Source organism: Canis lupus, chromosome 24, assembly GCF_011100685.1.
Source record: "Canis lupus familiaris isolate Mischka breed German Shepherd chromosome 24, alternate assembly UU_Cfam_GSD_1.0, whole genome shotgun sequence".
Taxonomy (NCBI): domain Eukaryota; kingdom Metazoa; phylum Chordata; class Mammalia; order Carnivora; family Canidae; genus Canis; species Canis lupus.
The window spans coordinates 6,493,135-6,515,131 of NC_049245.1; the positions used below are offsets into that span (position 1 = coordinate 6,493,135).

Here is a 21,997-nt window from a genome sequence, read left to right on the forward strand (position 1 = left end):
TAGAGATGAACTTCAAAAGCATTCTAACAATGTTTTTAAAATTCTAAGTAATCTTCTACACCCAATATGGGGCTCAAACCCACAACCCTGAGATCAAGAGTTGTGTGCTCCACAGACTGAGCCAGCCAGACACCCCCAAAAGCATTCTAGACAGGGTACAACTATAGTGATAGAAAACAGAACGTGGTTGCCTAGGTTCAGGGGTGGGGTTGGGGGCTGGTGAACAGATGATTGCAAAGGGAGCCTTCCTTTCAGACAGGTGATGGAATACTCTGTATCTTCATTATGGTTATTACACAACTGTATACAATGGTCAAAACTCATCAAATTGGGTCACTCACCAAAAACCACTAAAAATGAATTTTATTGTAACTAAATTTTAAAAAATCTCAAGTTTCCCATTTCAGAGTTTATGTTACACGTCCTTAAAAAGACCTATATATCCCCCTCTCACTCTCCAGCCACACTGACCTTTCTACTTCCTCTCATACAGACACTCAAAGCAGGGGCATCTGTGAAATCTTTTCAGAGACAAGGTAAGGACAGTCCCTGAGAGTAAGGAAGTAGAAAATGCAATAGCCAACTGGCATTGCTCTATCATCCCAAGAGCACAGTCCTCTTTCTAGTAATTAATACATTTTACAGGAGTATATGAACTTGACAACTAAGTTAAAGTTATACAAGTAAGAGTCAGATTCTAAATGTGGCAGCTTTAGGGAAAAAAAACTATTTTGCTTTTTCCTCCTTATGTATTCATAAGAGTGATGGGACAAAAATCTACATTAGTCTAAAAGTAGTCTTCCCATTAAGTATACAATGAATAAATTCAAACTTCTGTTCAAGGAAATACTGAAACAGAAAAATGATCAATTTACTGTACATGCAAAAAATTGTCCATTTCTAAAGATGCCTGAATCATAGCCTTAGGTATAAATTAAAATTTAGATACTGCCCAGGTCTCATTTCCCCCTAACACCTAGGGCATTGTTTTTACCAGTAATACAACTCAAAAAAAAAAGGAAAAAAAAAGAAAAACCACCACCACCAAAAACAACAACAAAAAACCCTCCAGGGTAGTAGTTTATTTGAATAAAAAAATTAAATAACTACAGAAAATGTAATCAAGAGCTTGATCTAATTCTCTTTTATTACAAAGATTCAAAGGGGGCACATGGTGGGCTCAGTACGTTAAGCATCTGATTTTGACTAAGGTCATGATCCCAGGGTCCTGGGATGGAGCCCTACATTGGGCTCCCTGCTCAGCAAGAACTCTGCTTGAGGATTCGCTCTCTCCCTCTCCGTTTGTCTCTCCCCCCTCCCCATGCTCTCTAATAAATAAAATCTTAAAAAAAAAAATGTTTCTGCCATTAGCTGCTCCAAAATAATACTAGGAAAGCATCTTATTAGTTTTATATATCTTAAGAGGTGCTCTAGTCTAGCATAAACATTTGGTGATAGGACGATGGAATAAATGTAGAATTATGTATAGAATACGAATAAAAGTTTATTGTACAAAATTGAGGCCTTCATATTTCATAGCTCAATAAGGCTAAACAAAAACTAAGTTATTTTTTAAAATTCACAAGAATTTCTTTCACTCACCCACATCCCAACTATTAAAATGGCCTGACCAAATGTTATCAAGACAAACACTTTAAATAACACCAAGTCCTTTAAAGACAACTATGCCATATGTTATTTTTTGGCATATGTGATCTTCATGGCATGGGACGGTGTGATTTTAAATCCCTGTAAAGCATCCCTGGCAGCTCCAGCCTGTCCATCATTTTCAAATTCAACAAAAGCAATGTCATGCCTTCCGGGTACCAAACGTACTTCTTTGAAGCCCGGAAACCTATAAGAGGAGAAATAATTTATATATGTAAATATATAAAGGATATCAAATACATAAGTGTCTATTCTGTGTTTAAATTTGTTAAACAACTTTCTGATACCAGTCTAGGAAAAGTATCATATCCTACCAAGAATCCTGAATAGGGTGAAAGAGTCTAAAATATAAATAATACCATGAAAAAAATGTAGGTATAAGCTAGTTCAATCTTGTCATTGTATCTAAGCTTTATTTCTTGTTTAAATAATTCTAATTGGTAAGTAAAACATCAGAGGTAATTTAGCTTTTTATTTGCTAAATCTGCAGATTGGCTTCAACTCACATGATTAATCCCAGACCAAATCAAGGAACCTATAGGAATTACTGCTGTGTGATACACAAACGGATTTAACCCACACAGGTGCTATTTGTCCTGTTGGGAGGCTTTCACAACACAGACTGGTTTCTGAAAAAACTTACTGATTAAACAGCATAGACAACATCATCTCATTAGTCTCTTCTGGTAAATTGTTGAGGAATAAAATATAGTTTGGAGGGTAATCAGGGACCTATTATAAAGAAAAAAGGCAGTTAGCTTTTAAGTATAAAAAGTATAGTAAGCCATTTAGCTCTTATATTAAAATCTGAACTTCAGAGAGCGACATTCCAGTTTATTAAGGACTATGAAATCGTAGCACTACATCAAACACTAAAGTCGAAAAGCAAGGACACCAGAGAAATAAACATAAACTGAACAGTAACTCAGCAGACACTCAAATCACCTGATACAAATCTGGACAATTACAAAACTAATTAACTTGAAAGTATTTAATAGCATTTAAAACAATATTTAAGTTTTAAGCATCAGGAGTCAGTTGTAATGGGAGAACTCTGTCAGCTGGGTTACATAACTGAAAGATCCTAACAAAACTAGAGAAGGCAGCAGCATCGCCCATATTCAGCTGGTTACCTGAATAATAACACTCAGATTTCAATCCTCTGCATTATTGTTTACAGTCTCCCAGCATTTAACAAAATTTGGAACTACCATTTAAAGCCACTACTTGGTGACTTTTAACCTTTTCTCCAAGTAAATGAGATATACAGAGCATCTAGTTATACCCAAATAAGTAGAAACAAACATTATCAGATGTTAAACTAATTATTTGATATCCTGACCTGGGATCATGTGGAACTATAGGGACAGGGTCGTCCTGTACCTAAGAGGCTCTCTGTCTTTCATAAAGAGAAAAGATGATGTGTTAAAAATAACTTAAGGCTTAGAGAATTAAGTGCTAGCATTTGTAAACTATACTATAATTGCTGAAAGATTCCAAAGGAGGAAAAGGTAGATCATTAGGAAAATACACATAAATTGAAATTCTTCAAATTGAAGAAGGAAAGCTCTGAGGTGCAAGGAATTCTCTGGCCTTAAGGATCTTGTCGAGCATCCCAGGAACCAAGAGGAACCACTAAATCTTTCTCCTTGAGGCCTTGAGCAAGGAGATTTGCTAAGAGATTTCTAAAAACTCTATATAAAGAGACATATATTTGTTCTCAGAAACCAGATCAATGGTAGTTATAAAACAACGCTGCTCTATTAGAAAAGATGGTTCACTGCTTTAAGCAAACCGGTATGGAAAGAGAGCACGTCGACCTGGCCAATTCCCCCCACCTGTGCATCTGTAAAGCCCTGGGCTTTGCAGGTACTTTAGGGAAAATAAAAATGTTCACTCCCTGCCTTCACAGAGTTCAAAATCTGTCATTTTGATTCCATCACTGAAACATTATGGAAAGCAAGGAACAGAGTCAGGTTTCATTTTTCCCTCCCTCAAAAAAATTAAAATGCTTTGAAAAGTGAGTTTTTATATTAAAGTGTAATATAATTTAATGTCTTATATAAGGAATTATTTTCAGTTTTTGGTGACAATACAAGTTGTTGTATATTATTCTCACTGGTTTATAATTTTATTTTAAAAAGCAAGCACCACATAGATACAAAGATTACCTGAGGATTTGGTGTTGAATTTCCTTGGGTATTTGCTGCATTTGGTGTTCCCTAAAAAAAAATAGAAAAGAGTTAAGGTTTCTGATTGCTCTAAAAAAGCAGGTTTATAATTTTAATAACTGCATAAAAATAACATTAATTTTTAAAAGACCAACAAAATGGGAGAAGATATTTGCAAATGACATAACCGATAAAGGGTTAAGTATCCAAAGTATATTACAAACAGGTAAGACACCCAAAGAACACACAATCCAACTAAAAATGGACAGAAGACATGAAGACATTTCTCCAAAGACATACAGATGGCCAAAAGACACAAGAAAAGATGACAAACATTACCCATCATCAGGCAAATGCAAATCAAAACTACAATGAGGTGTCACCACACACCTGTCAGAATGGCTAAAATCAGAAACATAAGAAACCATAAGCGTTGGGGAGAATGTAGAGGAAAAGGAACCTCATGCACTGTTGGTGGGAAACCAAACTGGTCCAGCCACTGTGGAAAACAGTATGGAGGGTCCCTAAAATATTAAAAATAGAACTACCTTATGATCCAGTAACTGCACTACTGAATGTTTAACCAAAGAATACAAAAACACTAATTCTAAAGGATGTATGCACCCTTAAGTTTATAACAGCATTATTTACAATAGCCACCCAAGTGTCCATCGATAGATAATCACTATGGAGAGTTATTCAGCCATTAAAAAAAAGAGAGAGAGAAAAAGAAATCTTGTCTTTTGCAAAAACATGGATGGAACTAGGGGGTATAATGCTGGTGAAATAAGTCAGAGACAAATACCATACGACTTCACTTATATATGGAATTTAAGAAAACCAACAAACAAAGGAAAAACAGAAAGAAAGAGAGAGACAAACCAAGAAACAGACCCTTAACTACAGAGAGCAAACTGATGGTTACCAGATAGGAGACGGTAGGAGGATGAGTCAAATAGGTGTGAGGGATTAAGGAGGGCACTTATTGTGATGAGCATGAAGTAATGTACAGGACTGTTGAACCACTATACTGTACACCTGAAACTAATGTTAACACTTATGCTAACTATAGTGGAATTAAAATAAAAAACTTAAAAAAAAATATTATTTTTGAAAGATTTCTTATTCCTTTTTATTTTACATTAAGAATTTACATCGTTACTGACAAACTTTTTCAGTTAATTTTGAAAGATCTCATCTAAATTTTAAAGACTGTGTCATAAAATTTAACCTGTAATCTCTAAAATTATGGAGAAATACATAAAACTATAATATGCAAATATAAAATTATAGAGAAATATATATACAAAACACAAGAACCAGTCTCTTTTTTTTAAACAATTAGACAAAAGTCAAATTTTTGAACTGGATTTCTAACCACTTTCAATCCAGAAGTAGCTATTTTTTGGATGATAATTTCACTGTTACCTGTTATTTTATTTTTTAATTTTTTTTTTTAATTTATTTATGATAGTCACACAGAGAGAGAGAGAGAGAGAGGCAGAGACATAGGCAGAGGGAGAAGCAGGCTCCACGCACCGGGAGCCTGACGTGGGATTCGATCCCGGGTCTCCAGGATCATGCCCTGGGCCAAAGTCAGGCGCCAAACCGCTGCGCCACCCAGGGATTCCCTGTTACCTGTTATTTTAAATTAGATTTTTAAATTTCTGAATTTTCAAAGAAAGCAGCTTTGTGTGTAGCACTCAAAATTAAAGATAATACCTACAACATTATTTACGGGCAGTAGAACTTGAGAAATAAGCCTGAAGATATTAATACATATTTTGAAGAATGATGGAACTAAAAGGTTATACAGATTCAAATAAAACTGTTTAATATAGATCTGCATATATAAAAGTTTATATTTTAATTTGGTGATTAAATATAAATATTGGAATTTTCTTTTCTTTTCAAGGTTTTATTTATTAATCGTGAGAGACACAGAGAGAGCGGCAGAGACACAGGCAGAGGAGAAGCAGGCTCCATGCAGGGAGCCCAACGTGGGACTCGATCCCGGGTCTCCAGGATCACACCCTGGGCCAAAGGCAGCGCTAAACTGCTCAGCCACCCGGGCTGCCCAGTATTGGAATTTTTGAACTCCACCGATTCCAGCTTCTTACAAGTGCACCTTTTAAACAAACACACATAGGACACACACCTCAAAGACCATTCCTAAGTGGAAAACAGACATCTCCATCATGTTCTTAACACCAACAAACCAAGGAACTTTTGTCCATCTCACCTGACCAGGCTTTTTGCTTGCAGTGGTTGCAGTCTGTTCCACAGTTTTTGCTTTTTTCTTTTCCTTCTTCTTTTCTTTGTCAGCAAAAGTGCCACGCATTTTAGATATTATATCCGAATCTGTTTTTGCATACTGGATTCGCTGTTTTAATTATATGGAGACAGGTTACTATTCATTATGCTGAAGGCTGTTTACACTCTTCATTAATATTTCAAATTTCATTACACAAATACACGACAAGCTGGTTTTAAACATATCCCTAAGGAAATCTGTCAAATACACTGAGCACCAAATGAAAATAAATTGTGCTATGCTTATTAGAAGAAAACCCATAGATTCTCATATGGGAAAAATAGAACTTTGAAACATCTGCACCAATGTTGCTCTCAATTTCATAAAATAGAAAAATGCACGGGAAAGTTGTCTACTCTTTAGTATGGACGCTCAATGAGAGTCAAGATGTACTGATCAGTTGTGGAATGTATCATACGGAATTTATTATTTCCACAGTTAAACTACTAAAGAGTCAGAATGATTTTCCTCTGAACCCCATCTATAATTTGTAAATGCAATGACTAATAGTGGCAACAACTTAAACTTTAAAAAGCTTTGAAAAGAAACAAAGGATGGCATTGCAGCTAGTGCAACCAGGCCAGCTGCTGCTTCTTCCTGCCAGCCAGAAGGAACAGTATGCCAGGATAAACTTTAGCGTGCATCCGAACTTCACGGAGAGCTTGTAAGACTGCAGATTCTGATGCAGGTCCGAGTGAAGCCTGAGATTCTGTAATTCTAACAAGCAGAAAGTGGATGGTGGAACCTATACCATGGCCCTGGTCTAAAGCATTATTACACAGCTAGATTCAAGCACCCATCCCCAAATTTTTGCTAGGAGTTAAACTATTTTCTAGGGTGTATCTATTTGCAAACTGCAACTTCCATTTCTAGGAAGCATTTCTTCTCTGGAGCTGAATGAGCTGAAACAATCTCTCTGGATCATATCAAAACACAAGAGTCCTACAAATTACTATCTAAAATTGCCTTACAGAATATGAATTTCCTCTCAGTCTGAAAGGAAAGAAGTGACCTTCTAAAGTAGCATGGGTTTGAAAGCAGTAAATCTGTCAAAACCAAAAGTAAGTCTTTCTCTTCAGCTAGAGATGAGTGTACTGGGGAAACAGAGAGGAGCATGCTGTCCTTCACATTAATACCCAAAGCTCAGTACCCCTGGCTGCCCTGGACTGCTATACCATACGGTCCCTAAGTGGACTTACCCCTGCAAGCAACTGCTGGTTTTACATGTCACCATCTGACCAGAAGGAACAGACTTAGATTAATTCTGACTTGGTCCCAAGGACTCCCTCTCATCTCCCTTATGTCTTCAACCTTCTCCCTGACCTGAACAGATCTTAAGTGATCTGTCCTTAACACACAGTCACTTGTGAAAATCTCTGATCTCAATCATCATTCTTAAATGGCTGATCCACACTACTGGTTCTGAACCCCAGGTGATTTTGCCCACAGGGGATAACTAGTGCTATTGAATGGAGATGCTCTGGGTTGTTATGCTACTGGCATGTGGTAGTGACCAGGGATGCTATTAAACACTACAATGAACAAGACGGCCCCCTACAACAAGAATTATTCAGGTCAAAATGTCAAAAGTACCAATGCTGAAAAAACGTGGTCTAGACTAAACACCCATAAGGGATAAAAAAAAGTACACTCGCAGCTTAGAAAAGGAGCAAGGCTTACATTTATGTCAAAGGTTTCATAACAGGAAGGTGGTTCTATATTACTAAGGTGTTTTTGGCATTAAAAAAAAAAAAACAAATATCCTTGATAACTTTGTTATAACTTTGTTATAAGTTCCAAGTTATAGAAAATTTTGCTTGTTTCTGATCTGGTATGTTGGGAGTTAAAACATAAGAGCAACTAACCACCTAAATAAACACAAAACAAGACAGCTCAGAGAATATTCTTCCTCCTCTTCCAGGATGCTGGAAATTTGGCAGTATCTGCTATCTTCCTGAAGGCAGAAAATGGAACTCAAAAATACTTTCAATGCATTATCAGTCTATTGGACTTTTTCCATTGATTTAAAATAATTAGTTGGCAAAGTGAAGCCAGCAGCAAACACAGCAAACAATCTCTAGCTTTCCTTTATCTGAGAAACAGGCACATTCAAACTTGTCATTTCAACTCAACAAAACAACCCTAAAATCCTCTACAGGAAATCGTTCCTCCGTATTAACGTAATTTTAAATTTAAACTAAAACCCAGTCTTATGTTCCTGCCAACTGCAATCTCCATTATGCCTTTTCTTCGTACTTACTAAGACAGACAAACTGGTTTCAGAAAACTCCAACTTATTAAAAAGAGTGCATGTAGGCCTTCCGCACAGCTGGTACCCATCAGATGGGAAGTGATGGGAAAAAGGGAATTGGATAGAAAAGGAAAAGAAAACTTGCTCCAGTAACAGAGAAAAAGTGCCCACTCCCGAACTAAACAATGTGCTATATATAAAGGTCCTCCAACCACTGACCACAGCAACACTGCCTGTTTTTGTAAATTAGGTCTTGCTAATTTGATCTTGCTAAAACAGCCACAATGATTCATTTACACACACCTATGGCTGCTTTTGCTGTCATAAAGGCAGAGTTAAACAGCTGCAGGAGAGATCATTTGGCTCACAAAGCCTAAAATACCATTTGGCCCTTTAGGACAGATTGCCAACTCCTAGTTTCAAGGTGGGGGAAAACCATAATACTGGGTGTCAGGTTAGCTTTCAAGGCCTTGTACTGCCATAGGTTATATTATTATAATCTCGTCTGGCAATTAACCTTGCTGAGCCTAATTCTTCATTTCTAAAAAAAAAAGGGTTTAGATCAGTTATCGCCACTACACTCCAGCCAGCCCACGGCTTGTTTTTGTATGGTCTATAAATCAAGGACTTTTTTTTCTTTTTTTAAACACTTTTAAAGAGTTGTTAACAACATGCACAGACACAAGAATATGCGACAGAAACTGTACGTGGACCACAAAGCCTCAAATATTTACTACCCAGTCCTATATAGTTTTTGCTGACCTCTGAATTAGCTCAAGGACAGCCAATTTGCTTACATTTTATAGGTAGTGAAAGATGAACACAGGCAAACAGCCAGTTAATGGCAGAATCAGAATGAGGATGCACAGCCTGGGAAACTGCGCCCGTGGCTCGCTCTTCAAGGTTTCTTCTCATCCCAAGTCTCAGGAAAAAGCACTAGGAATCCATAACCAAGGTACCCCGTACTCACAGATGTAGAACCCCTTGCTCTACACGGTTTCCACCCTAATCCAATCTTCTACCATCTCTGCCTACACCAATGGCTTCCTGAGTTCCCAAGTGCCCCAGCCTTTCCATAATCCAGTCTTCACCCAGCAGCTAAATGTGAATCTCACTATGTCATTCCTGAGATTAAAATTTTCTATGCATAACTATTTCAATGCTGCTCATTGTTTATTCGTCAATAAAACCTATGAATTTAAAACTATGAATTTTTCTTAGATCACTGCTTTTTCTAGGCCACACGGCTTCTGATATGTGGTATTTCACTATGCGATTTTCTGAAACTTCAAACTGATTTCCTCTTTGACCCATAATTTCTGTGTTTTGTATTGTTTTACAAGTTTACAAAGATTTCTTTTCAATCTTCTGAGTTAACTTCTAGTTCCTGAGATGAGAATATTGCCTATACTGCCACTATTTTTTAAACATCGTATACTTCAATATATTTTGCTATTGCCTATCTGAACTAACATAAACTAGTGAATTATAAACTCTACAACTTTTCTATAAACCCAAATGTGTAAATAAAAAAATAAACCTAAACTTGCTTTAACACTTAATTAAAAGCAAAAAGAAATGGCCAAAGTTTCAAGTGTGTATCTACAAACTTAACATATTATTAATAGTGATCAAACCAAAATAATATCATCTTACCATTGGTTTGCCATAAAATGGAAATCCTTGTAACTGTCTCAAGGCATTTGTGGATGAGCCCAGTTCCTTAAAAATAACAAAGGCTTGCCCCCTCATCTTCATGGTCTTTAAAGCTACAATATCTACCACATGGCCAAACTGAGAAAACAGGGCGTATAGGGATCTCTTCAATTCTGAGCAAAAATAGAGGGGAAAACAATTTATTTGTGAAAGAAACGACAGATCTCTTTATACAATGACACTGCACCAAGGGCCCCCCACCATACTTATTTATACAAAGTTACATATTTTAATAAAATCACATTATACTATCTAATTTTAAGTTGTTTCAAACCATTTTATCTATGAGTGAAAACATATTCACCAGATTTTCAGTCCCTATTTTTGTTTTTAAAAAGCCTTAAAATCCTCACAAAAAAGGAAGAAGATATTATTTCAGGTACTGACAAAGATTACTACATCAGAAGTTTTCAAGCAGCACAATTTTTAAGATGCTAGTAATTAAATGCACTTTGGTTGTAAACAAATGTTTTTTTAAAAGCACTTACCTTCTTTTTTAATTTTGTCATTCATATTGTTAATGTAAATTGTATGATTTGGTCTGATATCCATGTTTGCAGTTAAACTGTTCAAATTGCCTAAAAAGACAGTAAATACTGTTATAAGCAGAGCATTCACACACACTATGTAAGGATACAACACAGGGATCTACACAATTTCCTTTCAATCCCAAATGTCAGAAAATTCCAGTTTGTCAGTAGTCTTTAAAACCTCTCCAGCACTTGCTACTCCTCCTTCTTAAACAAAACAGTTCTCAGGTTCAAAACATGGGTGGAGCCCAAGTACCTAGGCAGATTTTAATAACATTATTTCATCCAATACATTTATTTTCATATTTATTTTTCACTTGCAACAAGCAATAGTTTCTTCACCTGCCTAACAAAATAACGTTTTTAATGAAATTATTTAATTCACTTATTTTTTTAGGTAGGCGGAACCCACCTTGGGGCTTGAACTCACCACCCTGAGATCAAGATCTGAGCTGAGATCCCAGAGTCCAATGCTTAACCCACTGGGCCACCCAGGTGCCCCATTTAATGAAATTATTTTAAAATGCCGTCTTTGGATTTTAAGAAAAATGAGAAACAAACTAGCAAATCTGCGCCCAGTAAAAATCACTAAGACAGACTATTAACGAAGTTTACCAAGCAATACTTAACGGGTCCGCACTTAGAAAGTGTTTTCACCCCTACTAGATTTACAGACACCATCACCAGCTGTCCTGACTCTAAGGTCAACTCTAACCCACTTGAAATCATGGGGCTCAGATAGAGCGGTACTGCATGCCGGTTAGAGCTCCGATTCTAGTACCGACCTCATCTGAATTCAAATGCTATCTATGTTTATTCCTAGCAGCTTGACAGCGGGCAAGTTCCTTAAACTCTCAGGCCCAAAGCTGTAAAATGGGGCTGGTTTCACAGCATTTACCTACTAGAACTCGGAGACAAAATGACAGGCGTCGCAGCAAAGCTCTCACATGGGCAGTGAGCACTTGGAGTAGCGGCATCAACGGCTAGTGGAGGGCCTCAGCTAGTAAACAGCAGGGCTGGGCATTCCGCCCTCGTCTCTTCGTCGTTTGCACTTTTCTTGCACACACACACTTTGCTGTTTCATTTTTCACCTTGTTTTTAGTTGCAAACCGTGACTCTGCTTTATTTGCTTGGGTGCCCCACATATTCCTTCATTTCACCATTTTAAACCCACCGTCTGTGAAGAGTATAGAAAACCTACAGGGGGGCGGCGCGGCTGGCTCAGAGGTTTAGTTAGCGGCTGCCTTCCGCCCAGGGCGTGACCCTAGAGACCTGAGATGAGTCCCACGTCGGCTCCCGGCATGAAGCCTCCTCCTCCCTCTCTCTCTGTGTCTCTCATGAATACAGAAATAAAATTTTTTTTTTTTTTAAAAAAAGGAAACCCATAGGGAAGAAGCCTACAGGTCGGCACTGCATTTGTTCGGGAACAAGGGAAAGGTAACGCTTCTCAGGCTTGCGACCCTCTTACCTGAAACCTGGAAAGGCTGGGGTCACGGAAACAAGCGCAATGTCAAACCGAAGGCCGGGTTCCCAACGGGGAGGCTCTGAAAGACCTCGCGCGAGGTTCAACGGCGGTGTGCACTGGGTGAAGGGCACCTGGAGCCAAGGGGCCTCCTGCCTCTCCAGCCACAGGCACGGCCGGCCGAAGCCCCAGGACGCGGCCACGCGGCCAGCTACCCCGCCCCGCCCCGCCCCGCCCCGCCGGAGACAAGACTTCTGAATCCCAGGGCCTCACAGGACCCGCGCGTCGGTTTCCGACTCCCCCCACCGTCTCGCCAACCCTCCGCGAACCCAGGAGGGGACGCCTGCAGCCCCGCCACCGGCCGCGTCCACTCCCTGATCCCACGAGCGGGCGTCAGGCCGAGGGGCGGCCGGCCACCAGGGGAGCGGAAACAGAGAACCGGAGAACGCGTCCCGACTCACCGGAGGCCTGCGCCGGTCCCGGGCGAACCGAAGGCCGGAAACGGAGCCACTACCGGAAGTTACGCTCCACGCGCCTCAATCGAGCGCCGGCAAGCCGAGCAGTCGAGCTCAGAGTCGATCGATGCGCTCCCGCTCCAGGGGCGGCAGCTGGGAATCTCCCTGCGCATGCGCGGGCGGGAGGGGTGGCTGGGGACTGGGAAGAAGCTTACGCGGGCGCCCGGGGTCCTGCCGCGGGGGGGGGGGGGGGGGGGGGGGGAGGGGCGGTGACTCCTTAGCGAGCCGCGACGTCGTGCCCCCGTACCCTGCACGAAGGAAAGACCCGGTATGGTTTTGCAGGCGGCTCCTCCTGCCAGCCGCGCGGGAAGTTCGTGGGCTTCGCCCTCCTCAGGGCTCGGGGGCCGCGGGGCTGACTTCCCTTTGCGAGCGGCGGGGTCCTCGGCGTTCGGGGGCTGAGCTGACCCCGGGCCGGCTCCGGTGCGGCCTCCCCCGCGCTCACCCGCCCACCCGCCGCGGGAACCACCTCCCGAGCACAGAGCGCCCGAGCCCCCTGCTGCACTCGCTGGGTGGAGGGAAAAGCTCCTTACCAGCCTCCCCATCTTCGCGCCCCGCAAAATGCCCAGAGTGTTCCAGGATGATACGAGTTGTTGATGCTTCACTAAATGGGAATCCGAGAAGTACGTGCAGTCATTCCTCTACTCCCCAAATGCGTGTGAAGTAGCATCTGCGGTATGGGACGGCTGTTCTAAGCCAAGGGGAATCTAAGCCCGAGTCTTCTGATAGACTTTTTTTGAAAACGAAATTTATTTCACTAGCAGAGAAGTGGATTTAGTGGGGAATGGCAGGGAATTGTAACCTTCAAGACAAGCAAGGTACAGTCAGACCATTGGTGAACCCCACAAACACAGCCAGGGAAAGTTATCTTTCTGGAGCAGAAGGAGGAAATTGGAAGGGGTCGTTCTGAAGGACAATCCACTGGAAAAAAGCAAGATCTCGGGGTGATGAGGGTTGCTCATCGGCTGACCGGCAGAGCTCATGAATTCCTTGGAGGAGATGCGGTGTGCATCTTTTTTCTGCCGGGCCGTGTAAGTGAGGATCCTTCACCAGCGGGGATTCTGTAGTTTGGTCTGTAATCGGAGTTTGTGACTGGCAGTTCCTCCTGTCATTGACATTGAGTGGTACTCCCCTCTCTAACCTCCCCAGTCCACTTTAGTGAGGTTTCTCTTTATTAATTTTCCTACTTCTCCTTAAGTACTCTCTCGGAGCCTCCTCTCCTCATCTGTAAACTAAGGATCATAGTAGTACCTCCTTTTGGAGCTGTTGTGAGGATTAAGTGAGCTAGCTAGATGTAAAGTGGTGAACACACTGTCGGACACAAAATAAATGTTTTATGTTATATCTAAATTCTGGTTATGATTTGTACATATGAATGAAGGAGCCGAATAGGTTGGGTTTTTAAATGGGGATTTTTATTTTTAAGATTTTATTTACTTATTCATGAGAGACACAGAGGGAGAGGAAGAGACACAGGCAGAGGGAGAAGCAGGCTCCATGCAGGGAGCCCAACGTGGGACTTGATGCCTGGACCTGGGATCACGCTCTAAGAGGAAGGCAGACGTTCAACCCCTGAGCCACCCAGGCGTCCTGGGGATTTTTATTTTTTAAAAGATCACCTGCCCGCCTTGCCACCCTTGGAGGGGCTGGCACACGTGGCTCCTAATGGGGAGACACAGCCCCCAATAAACCAGCCTCTCCCCCTGAAAAAAAAATAAAAATAAAAGATCACCTGAAGTTGCAACAACTTGAAAATAATGTACACTTCTTAAAGGTGGAGATTTCTGTCTACTTTGTTCACTCAAGTACCCTAAGTAACTGATACTCAATAAACATGTATTGAATGAGTGAATGAAGCTTCATGGAAAATTAGGCAGCACTAAACAAATGTGATAGTCTACAAAGATGCACTTAAGTGTAGGACATGATGATACACAATCACAGAAAAGCATTATTTTCATATGTATATTAGAAGAAATGTAAGTAGTTCTGTCTTAGTTAAGGAAATATGAGTGAATATAAAGGGCATATTCTTAACACATTAAAAGAGAATATAAACTAAATAAAATGAAAATAATTTCTGAATAACAAAGGAAGAGCTGCCTTGCACATTACTATGGGCATCTGAACAATTAATTCATTCCGTTTAATGCTACTGAAGATGACCAAACTATTTCTCTGAAAATAAGCTATAACCTGACAGTATTATGCAACTGTTTCTGGCCAAGAACTCATCATAACTATTGAAAGAGAATGAGGTAGGACTTTGCAAAGATGAGAAGAAAATACCACAGAAAACACAGAGAGCTAAAGACAGACTATGCAGCACGTTTCATTAACAACTAAATAACAGCTACTATACATTACTCCGTAAGAAAGAAATCATCTAATGCCAACTCAGTGACAATGATTTGCAGGCTATTTCCCAGGTTCTTTTAAAAAGAATTAGTGCATTTTGCCTGTCCTTGGGCAGTTGCTCTGGGCTTTCCGATAGCCTATTAAGGGTCCTCCATAGTTTCCTGAATGATTTTGAGAAACCAGTAATTGAAAACAGGAGTGAGAAAGGAATGACGGGGAGAGAGGAGCTTTTCTGGTTTTGTGAGAAGCCTTGCCTGGCCTGGTTTATAGAACTATGTTAAGAGCATTAGAATATCTAAACCTTGGTCAGATGTATTATAAGGCAGCTGAGGCTGGACACCTGGTTCCTGGACCTACTTTAAAAGCATAAGCAGAACTATAGTTGCGTTAGTTGCGTTATTAACTCAGCTCCACGTTCCATTTTGTTCCCTACTTATTTATCTTTTCTGTGCCTCTTATTAACCATTAACTTTGCTGTTTCCACTCCCACCCCCTGTTTACCCACTGATTGTAGTAACCCAACGGGGACCCTATGATGCTAACATTTGTATTGAACTTAACTGCTTACCTGATTGCCAGGTCCCAAAGGGGGCTTCATTGTCTGAAAGAAGGCATATCTCCAGATTGTTTCAAGGCCCCACCCCCTGGTCAAGTTTTCAAGAAACCTTCACCCTCCTCTGTGTACTCACCTCCTTCCCCAAGCATACAAAAGCTGTCCCTGGGCTCAACAGTACAAGGCAGCTTTGGGAATGGTCCCCTGCCTTCTCCTTGGGCTGCCCTTCTGATAACAAAGCTCTCCTTGCTTCAGAGTTGGTGTCTCAGACATCGGCTGGCTGCGCATCAGGTGCCTGGACCAGTTTGAGTTCTGTATCACAACTGTCATTCCTTTAGAGCTAAATTCACCTCTTGAGGGTCAGATCAGGAATCAGTGTCAAAATCTTACATGATTTTCTAAAATAGTAGAAGAGCAAATGGTATTCCTCGGAGTTCTGCTCAGTCTAGTCTCTCACGTTCCAGTTAAGCAACATGATTTACGTTCCTGTGGAACAGGTTTTTTATCAAACCAAACCCAGAGGCAGCGCTATAACACCTTAGCCAGGCTTTACGTGTCTACTAATGATGAAATTCACTTATTTTAGCAGTAGCAGAAGAATGTCTACAAACAATTGGGAATAAAACTGTGTCAAGACATCTAACTTACAAGGATGATAACTGAGGTGTCTCTTAGTGACTCAGAATACACAAATATTTACTTACCTTATCTGTACATGTTTTATGTCTCTCATTAAATGTTTTCAGGGTCTTGCTGCAGTAGTTCTGAGATGAAGCCATGTTTACAGGAAAATGCATCATAAAACTGGTGGATATATTTTAGCTTATTTATGTGAGATGGAGCCAAAAGGTGTACCACGATTTGTTCGTAGCTTCTTTCTCTCCCCAGGTGGCGATTATATTAAGAAATTTATGTAGAGTGAAATTATTTTCACAACAAGCATTAAACAAACCCAGACATTATTGTTGAGTACTAAATTAGGTTTACCTTTTCCTAGCTGGTTGAGATTGTTTGCTAAAACTTCCTAAAAAGCACCCCACCTTTGCAATTTGGGGAGGAAATCATTTTGTATGATTATTTCAGTTCACATCAGCCCTTACATTTTATTCTTTTTGGAAATATTCTTGTTTTCAGGGGAAAAAAAAACAGAAGTGACTATCATTCCTGATATGTACCACTGTGTTAATATTAATAACGAGGTGTCATTCACACCCACAAGAATAATAGCATCTCCCCCTGACAGGTGGAATCTGAGATAAGCTATGATAATATATGCATTCCTTAAAGTTTGGAAGGAGTAGTTTGCCTTTGAAGACCTGATAATTAATCCAAAGAAATGTGTGGGGCTGCGGTAGGAGGGGAACCTGAACTTCTCACTGCTCAGTATTATGATATGTGCAAGTTGTGCTCAGCATGGTGTCATCTGACCTCCCTTGAGGTAATAATGTCGCACAACCGCCATTCTCTTTGAGACTGGAAAAATAAGATGCCAGACTCATTAGGGCCACCTAACAAGCAAAACGTTATGCAGATAGCAATTTTTAAGTAGAGCACGTTTTGCTTCTATGATTTAAAACCGTAATTTTTTTTTAGTCTCAGCCCTATGACAATTGGAAAAATCCAAATTTAAAAAAGGAAAGTTCGTTTTTAAATGTTGGACTTCAGTTATGGAATTTCACACGTGGTATATCATCGATTTCATGGACATACCCCAGATATCTCAATCCAGTGCTTCTCAAACATTAGTGTACACATGGATCACCGAAGGGTTTTGTTAAAATCAAATTTTGATTGAGTAAATCTGGGATACAGCCTAAGAATCTACAATTATATCAAGCTTCCAGGTGATGCTGATGCTGATGGTCCCTTATGATAGTTTGACTAGTAAGATCCAAAGCATTTCCTCTTTAAGAGAATTAATCCACAGATTATCCGGTATCTCACAATAATTAGCTCTGAGGTCACGGAGCTACTATCAGATACAGAATACTATCTTTTTTTTTTTTTTTTCAGAATACTATCTTCTTATGCAAACACAAATCAACTGTTTATTTCAAAGGAAGTACTATTTCTCTGTAGCTTTATTTTAACTGCCTTCCACTGGCCATTTAGAAATAAATCTTAGGTGAGAGTGACAAAGTCTGGAATTTATATGCCATACTGAAGAGAGAGATTGCTTCACCGTTCATGAGGCTCAGAGTCACCTTGTTCATGGTAACCATTATATCAGTGCACAAACATTCTGGTTCTTATTTCCTGCCAGGCTCATGGAGAGCTTGCACTTCTCCACACCCTTTGAAAATTGTCACAGTACTGTAACTTGTTTTGGCTACTGAAGTCTGAGGACATGAGATACACATCACCCCTAGGCAGGAACATTAAGAGCTAGTGTACAATTTGTCAAGTGCCCTTTTTCCTGGCTTTGTGATCTTGGAAACACATCCCAAGATGGGATCTCTGTCAAGCTTAGGTGACTGAGTGATTTCAATGGGTAGAAACCCCCCCTACACACATATGCCACTTCAAATTGGTCATGTCACGTAAGCAAGAAATAATTAACTGAGACTTAGGGGTTATTTGTTAAGGTGACATAGCATAACCAGTCCTGCCTTATATAATAATTGAAACCATCTCTGAGAAATAATTCTTAGAAAGTTTCAGAGTTGGGATGCCTGGCTGGCTCAGTTGGTGGAGCATGCAACTCTTGATCTCAGGGTTGTGGGTTGGAATCCCATGTTGAGTGCAGAGATTAGTTAAAAAAAATAAAATATTTTTTTAAAAAAAGAAACTCCAAGAGTTTTACATGAGTAGTTCCACAATTTGGGACTGTCTTTGAGTGCATAAGAGGTTATGTAGCTGAGATGGCTCATTACTTTTGATGGAAAATCAAAGTAATCAATTTATAACTGCAATTGGCTCTTGGACAACGCAAGTTTATACCATGTGGATCCATGTATACACAGATTACTTTTAATAAATTCAGTACAACACTGTAAATGTATTTTCTCTTCCTTATTTTCTTAATAGCTTTCTCTAGTTTACTTTATTGTAAGAATACCATATATCATACATATAACATAAAAATATGTTTATCAACTGTGTTATCAGTAAATCTTCTGATCAACAGTAGTAGTTAAATTTGGGGGAAGTTGAAAGTTAAATGTGCATTTTCGACTGCAAGAAGGTTCAGCACCCCTAACCTCCACATTAGGGTCAACTGTAGCCATGTTTTGAATGACATTTATGTAGTAACTTAATCCTAGACTTATTGGGCACATATATTAGATGACTATATAAGAAAATATCATGAGGCCTAGCTGAGAGAAGAATCTGTGGTTGGTAGCATTTTCACATATCTTAAGAGATGGGCTCTAAAAAAATAAAGAAATGTCATGCTCATACTCTAATTTTAGAGTGGTCAGAATCATCTTGCAACAAGAGACCAAGATATGTATAGAACAGTTCAGGCAAGATTTAACAACATCAGACAGTTTAGATTCTTATCACAAAGAAGTTAAAAAGAAAAAAATGAAGCCTCTAGTTTGAATTGCAGATTATTTTTGGACATGACAACCCTGGAAATTATTTCTGTCTAGGGAATCCAAAACAATTATGTAAATGAGGCTAGTACTTCCTACTCTATTTTGTTTAAAGTGAATGGGGATCAGTTCAACTATTGTAAATTTCCCTAATATCCACTGGCAGAAACATCATATCACATAGGTTAATGAGTTTATTAAAATGGATGTTGAAAAATAAGAAATAATATTTATCTCTTATTGCTATGGAAAAGTCTCTCCTTAATCAGGCTTTTATTTTTCCACTTTTAATAGGAAGCTGCTTTCTAACATTTAATGTTACCAAATTACTTCAGCCTCTGAAAGATATTAATATAACATAATACATGTTGTCAGTTCAGTAGAAGATTCTAAGTCAGACTGGTCAGTTTAGAAGTCTGAAAGAAATTAGTTATAAGTTATTTCCTCGTGACTGAAATTGCAAATGTCAGATTTCATTACAGGTGACTGAAAGTGGAAGAGCTCCCCCTTTGCTTCATTCAGCAGAGGGTATCCCAGAAATCTTTGTACAATGATAAGCTTTAAATAGCTTAAAACAGGAATAAAACTTTGGGGGTAATCTTATCTTTATTGAATGGCTAGAAAATTCTGTGCTAGCTACTGAAGATGTGATTGTAAGCAGCACAGATGTGCTAGTGGGTCTCATGGAGCTTCTGATCTCTTAGAAGTGTCAGACCAATAAATAAATGCTTGTGAAGACCTACTATGGGGATATTCCCATTACCATTGCTGCGTAACAAGCTGCATGAGACTATGTCTCATTGGCTCTGTTGGTCAAGAATTCAGGCAGAGTGTGGCTAGGTGATTCTTCTACTCCTCCTGGAGTGACTGTAGTCACTCAGTGGGACTCTGCTGGTGGTTGGGCTGATGTAGAGGATCCAACCAGCTTCATATACATTTGGTGTTAGGAGTAGCTAAAAGACTGAGCTCACATGGAACTGGAGCATCCATGCATGGTGTTTCCAGCCTGGTGGTCTCAGGGGAGTTGGATTGTTTACATAGGGGCCAGGATCCTCCAGACCATATGTCTCAAGAAAATTAGCAGAAGCTTCATGACATTTTTTAACCTAGCCTGGAAAGTCACACGACAAAACTTTAAGCAATTTCTTGTTGGTTAATGAGGGAGTCCTAAGGCCAGCCTAGATTCAAGAAAAAGGAAATTGGATTCCATTTCTTGGTGTGGGAATAACAAATTCACACTGTAGAAAGCTTGTGGGAAGGGAGATATTATTATAGTCATATATATATGACTATATATATATATATATATATATTTTTTTTTTTTAATGGTGAAAAACTTTGTACTTAGAATTAACCAGCTGGACTCAGTTTAGATGATCTCACTTTTTTTTTTTTTTTTTTTTTTTAGATGATCTCACTTTTGTTGGCAACATCCAAAGCATCATAGTCAGGAGCTAGTTGAACATATGCCTTATTCTCTTCATCAGGCTTGACCAGGGTGTTAACCTTGACCATATCAATGTCATAGAGCTTCAACGCCTGTTTGATCTGGTGCTTGTTGGTTTTGACATCCACAACAAGTAGAAGTGTGTTGTTGTCTTCTGTCTTCTTCATGGCTGACCCGGTGGTCAGGGGGCTTGATGATGGCATAGGGGTCAAACTTGTTTCTCCTGAGGGTACCCTTCTGAGGATATTTGGGATGTCTTCAGAGCCACAGTGTCTTGGGCACTCAGAAGGTAAGTGATATGCAGATCTTATTTATGACTATCATCAAAAATGCAATCTTCCATAGAAAGAAAGAAAGGAAAAACACAAAGTTGGAGGGAAAGACTTTATAGAACTGAAGGTGTAAAGAGCAGGCAGTTAGAAGGGTAGTAAGTAGGAGGGGGACAATGGAGACCTCCCTAGGCAGAATAAATACTTCCTGCAAAGGGATTTTCCAAATTTGAGGAACTAAAAACAACAACAAAACAGCTGGAGCTGGAGTAGGGAGAGTGAGGGGGAGGGGGAGTTTCAAAGATCAGGTATTATTTTATAATCCATGTTAAGACATCCAAACACTATACTAAGAGCAGTGGAAATCACATGTTTAAGAAGAGAGTAACATGATTTGAGGCTTTGAATGGATCTTTCTGAATGAATTGGAGGAGTCAAGTCTGGACCAGGTAGGAAATGGTAGTAGTATCCATGCTGACGATGAGGGTGGCCTAAATTAATATGGTAACAGAGAAGAAGACAGATTTGAGTTTTATTTAGAGATGTAACTGAGAGATCTTGCTGGTAGATTGAACATGGAGAGGGTTGAGATTGTGAGATGTATTGGTTTCCTATGGCTGCTGTAATAATTGTGAAAAGTGAAATAAAATGGAGGCAGCTATATCAAGGGGTTTTAAAATGGAACCAGGAGGCCATTAAGGAAATGGGCTCTTTGCACATTCTCACTGGGTGGAACCATGAACTTTTGAATGGGGCCAAATCCTAAATATTCCAAGGACTCTGCAACTTGCTTCAGTAACAGACTTTTGCTTAGTGACTGCCTTAGCAACCATTTATGTCTACCGAGATGTTTTCTGTCACCAACACGAATCAAAATCTTCATAAACAACCTATATAAGCATTCCATTTCATCTTTAAAAACTCCTAACTTCTGTTCCCTAGTGCGACATAATGTGAGTTTACTACCTGAATCTCTGCTCCCTGAACTGTAATTCTGAGACCCCAAATAAATGCTTTCTTTTTATTTCAGTTCTGCCTCTCCTCTTGGTTGACACAAACTACCACTAAGAAAGTGGCTTAAAACCACAGAAACTTATTCTCTCATAGTTTTGGAGGAGAGACATCTGAAATCAAGATGTCACAGGGCCATGCTTTCGCTAAATGTTCTAGAGGAGAATCTACTCCATGTCTTTCTCTTACCTCCTGG

General features: G+C 39.7%; 1 protein-coding gene across 1 annotated transcript; it reads right to left on the reverse strand.

Annotated features, from left to right (window-relative positions):
• Positions 1-1,484: 1,484 nt before the first annotated feature.
• Positions 1,485-12,638, reverse strand: SNRPB2 (small nuclear ribonucleoprotein polypeptide B2). The gene is made up of 7 exons (NM_001251968.1): positions 12,574-12,638; positions 10,609-10,698; positions 10,061-10,233; positions 6,082-6,222; positions 3,840-3,890; positions 2,312-2,400; positions 1,485-1,855 (listed from the first exon to the last, which is right to left on the reverse strand). Exons 2-7 carry the CDS (start codon positions 10,670-10,672, stop codon positions 1,696-1,698), a joined length of 678 nt encoding a protein of 225 aa, NP_001238897.1. The 5' UTR covers positions 10,673-10,698; positions 12,574-12,638; the 3' UTR covers positions 1,485-1,695.
• Between the last annotated feature and the right edge of the window lie 9,359 nt (positions 12,639-21,997).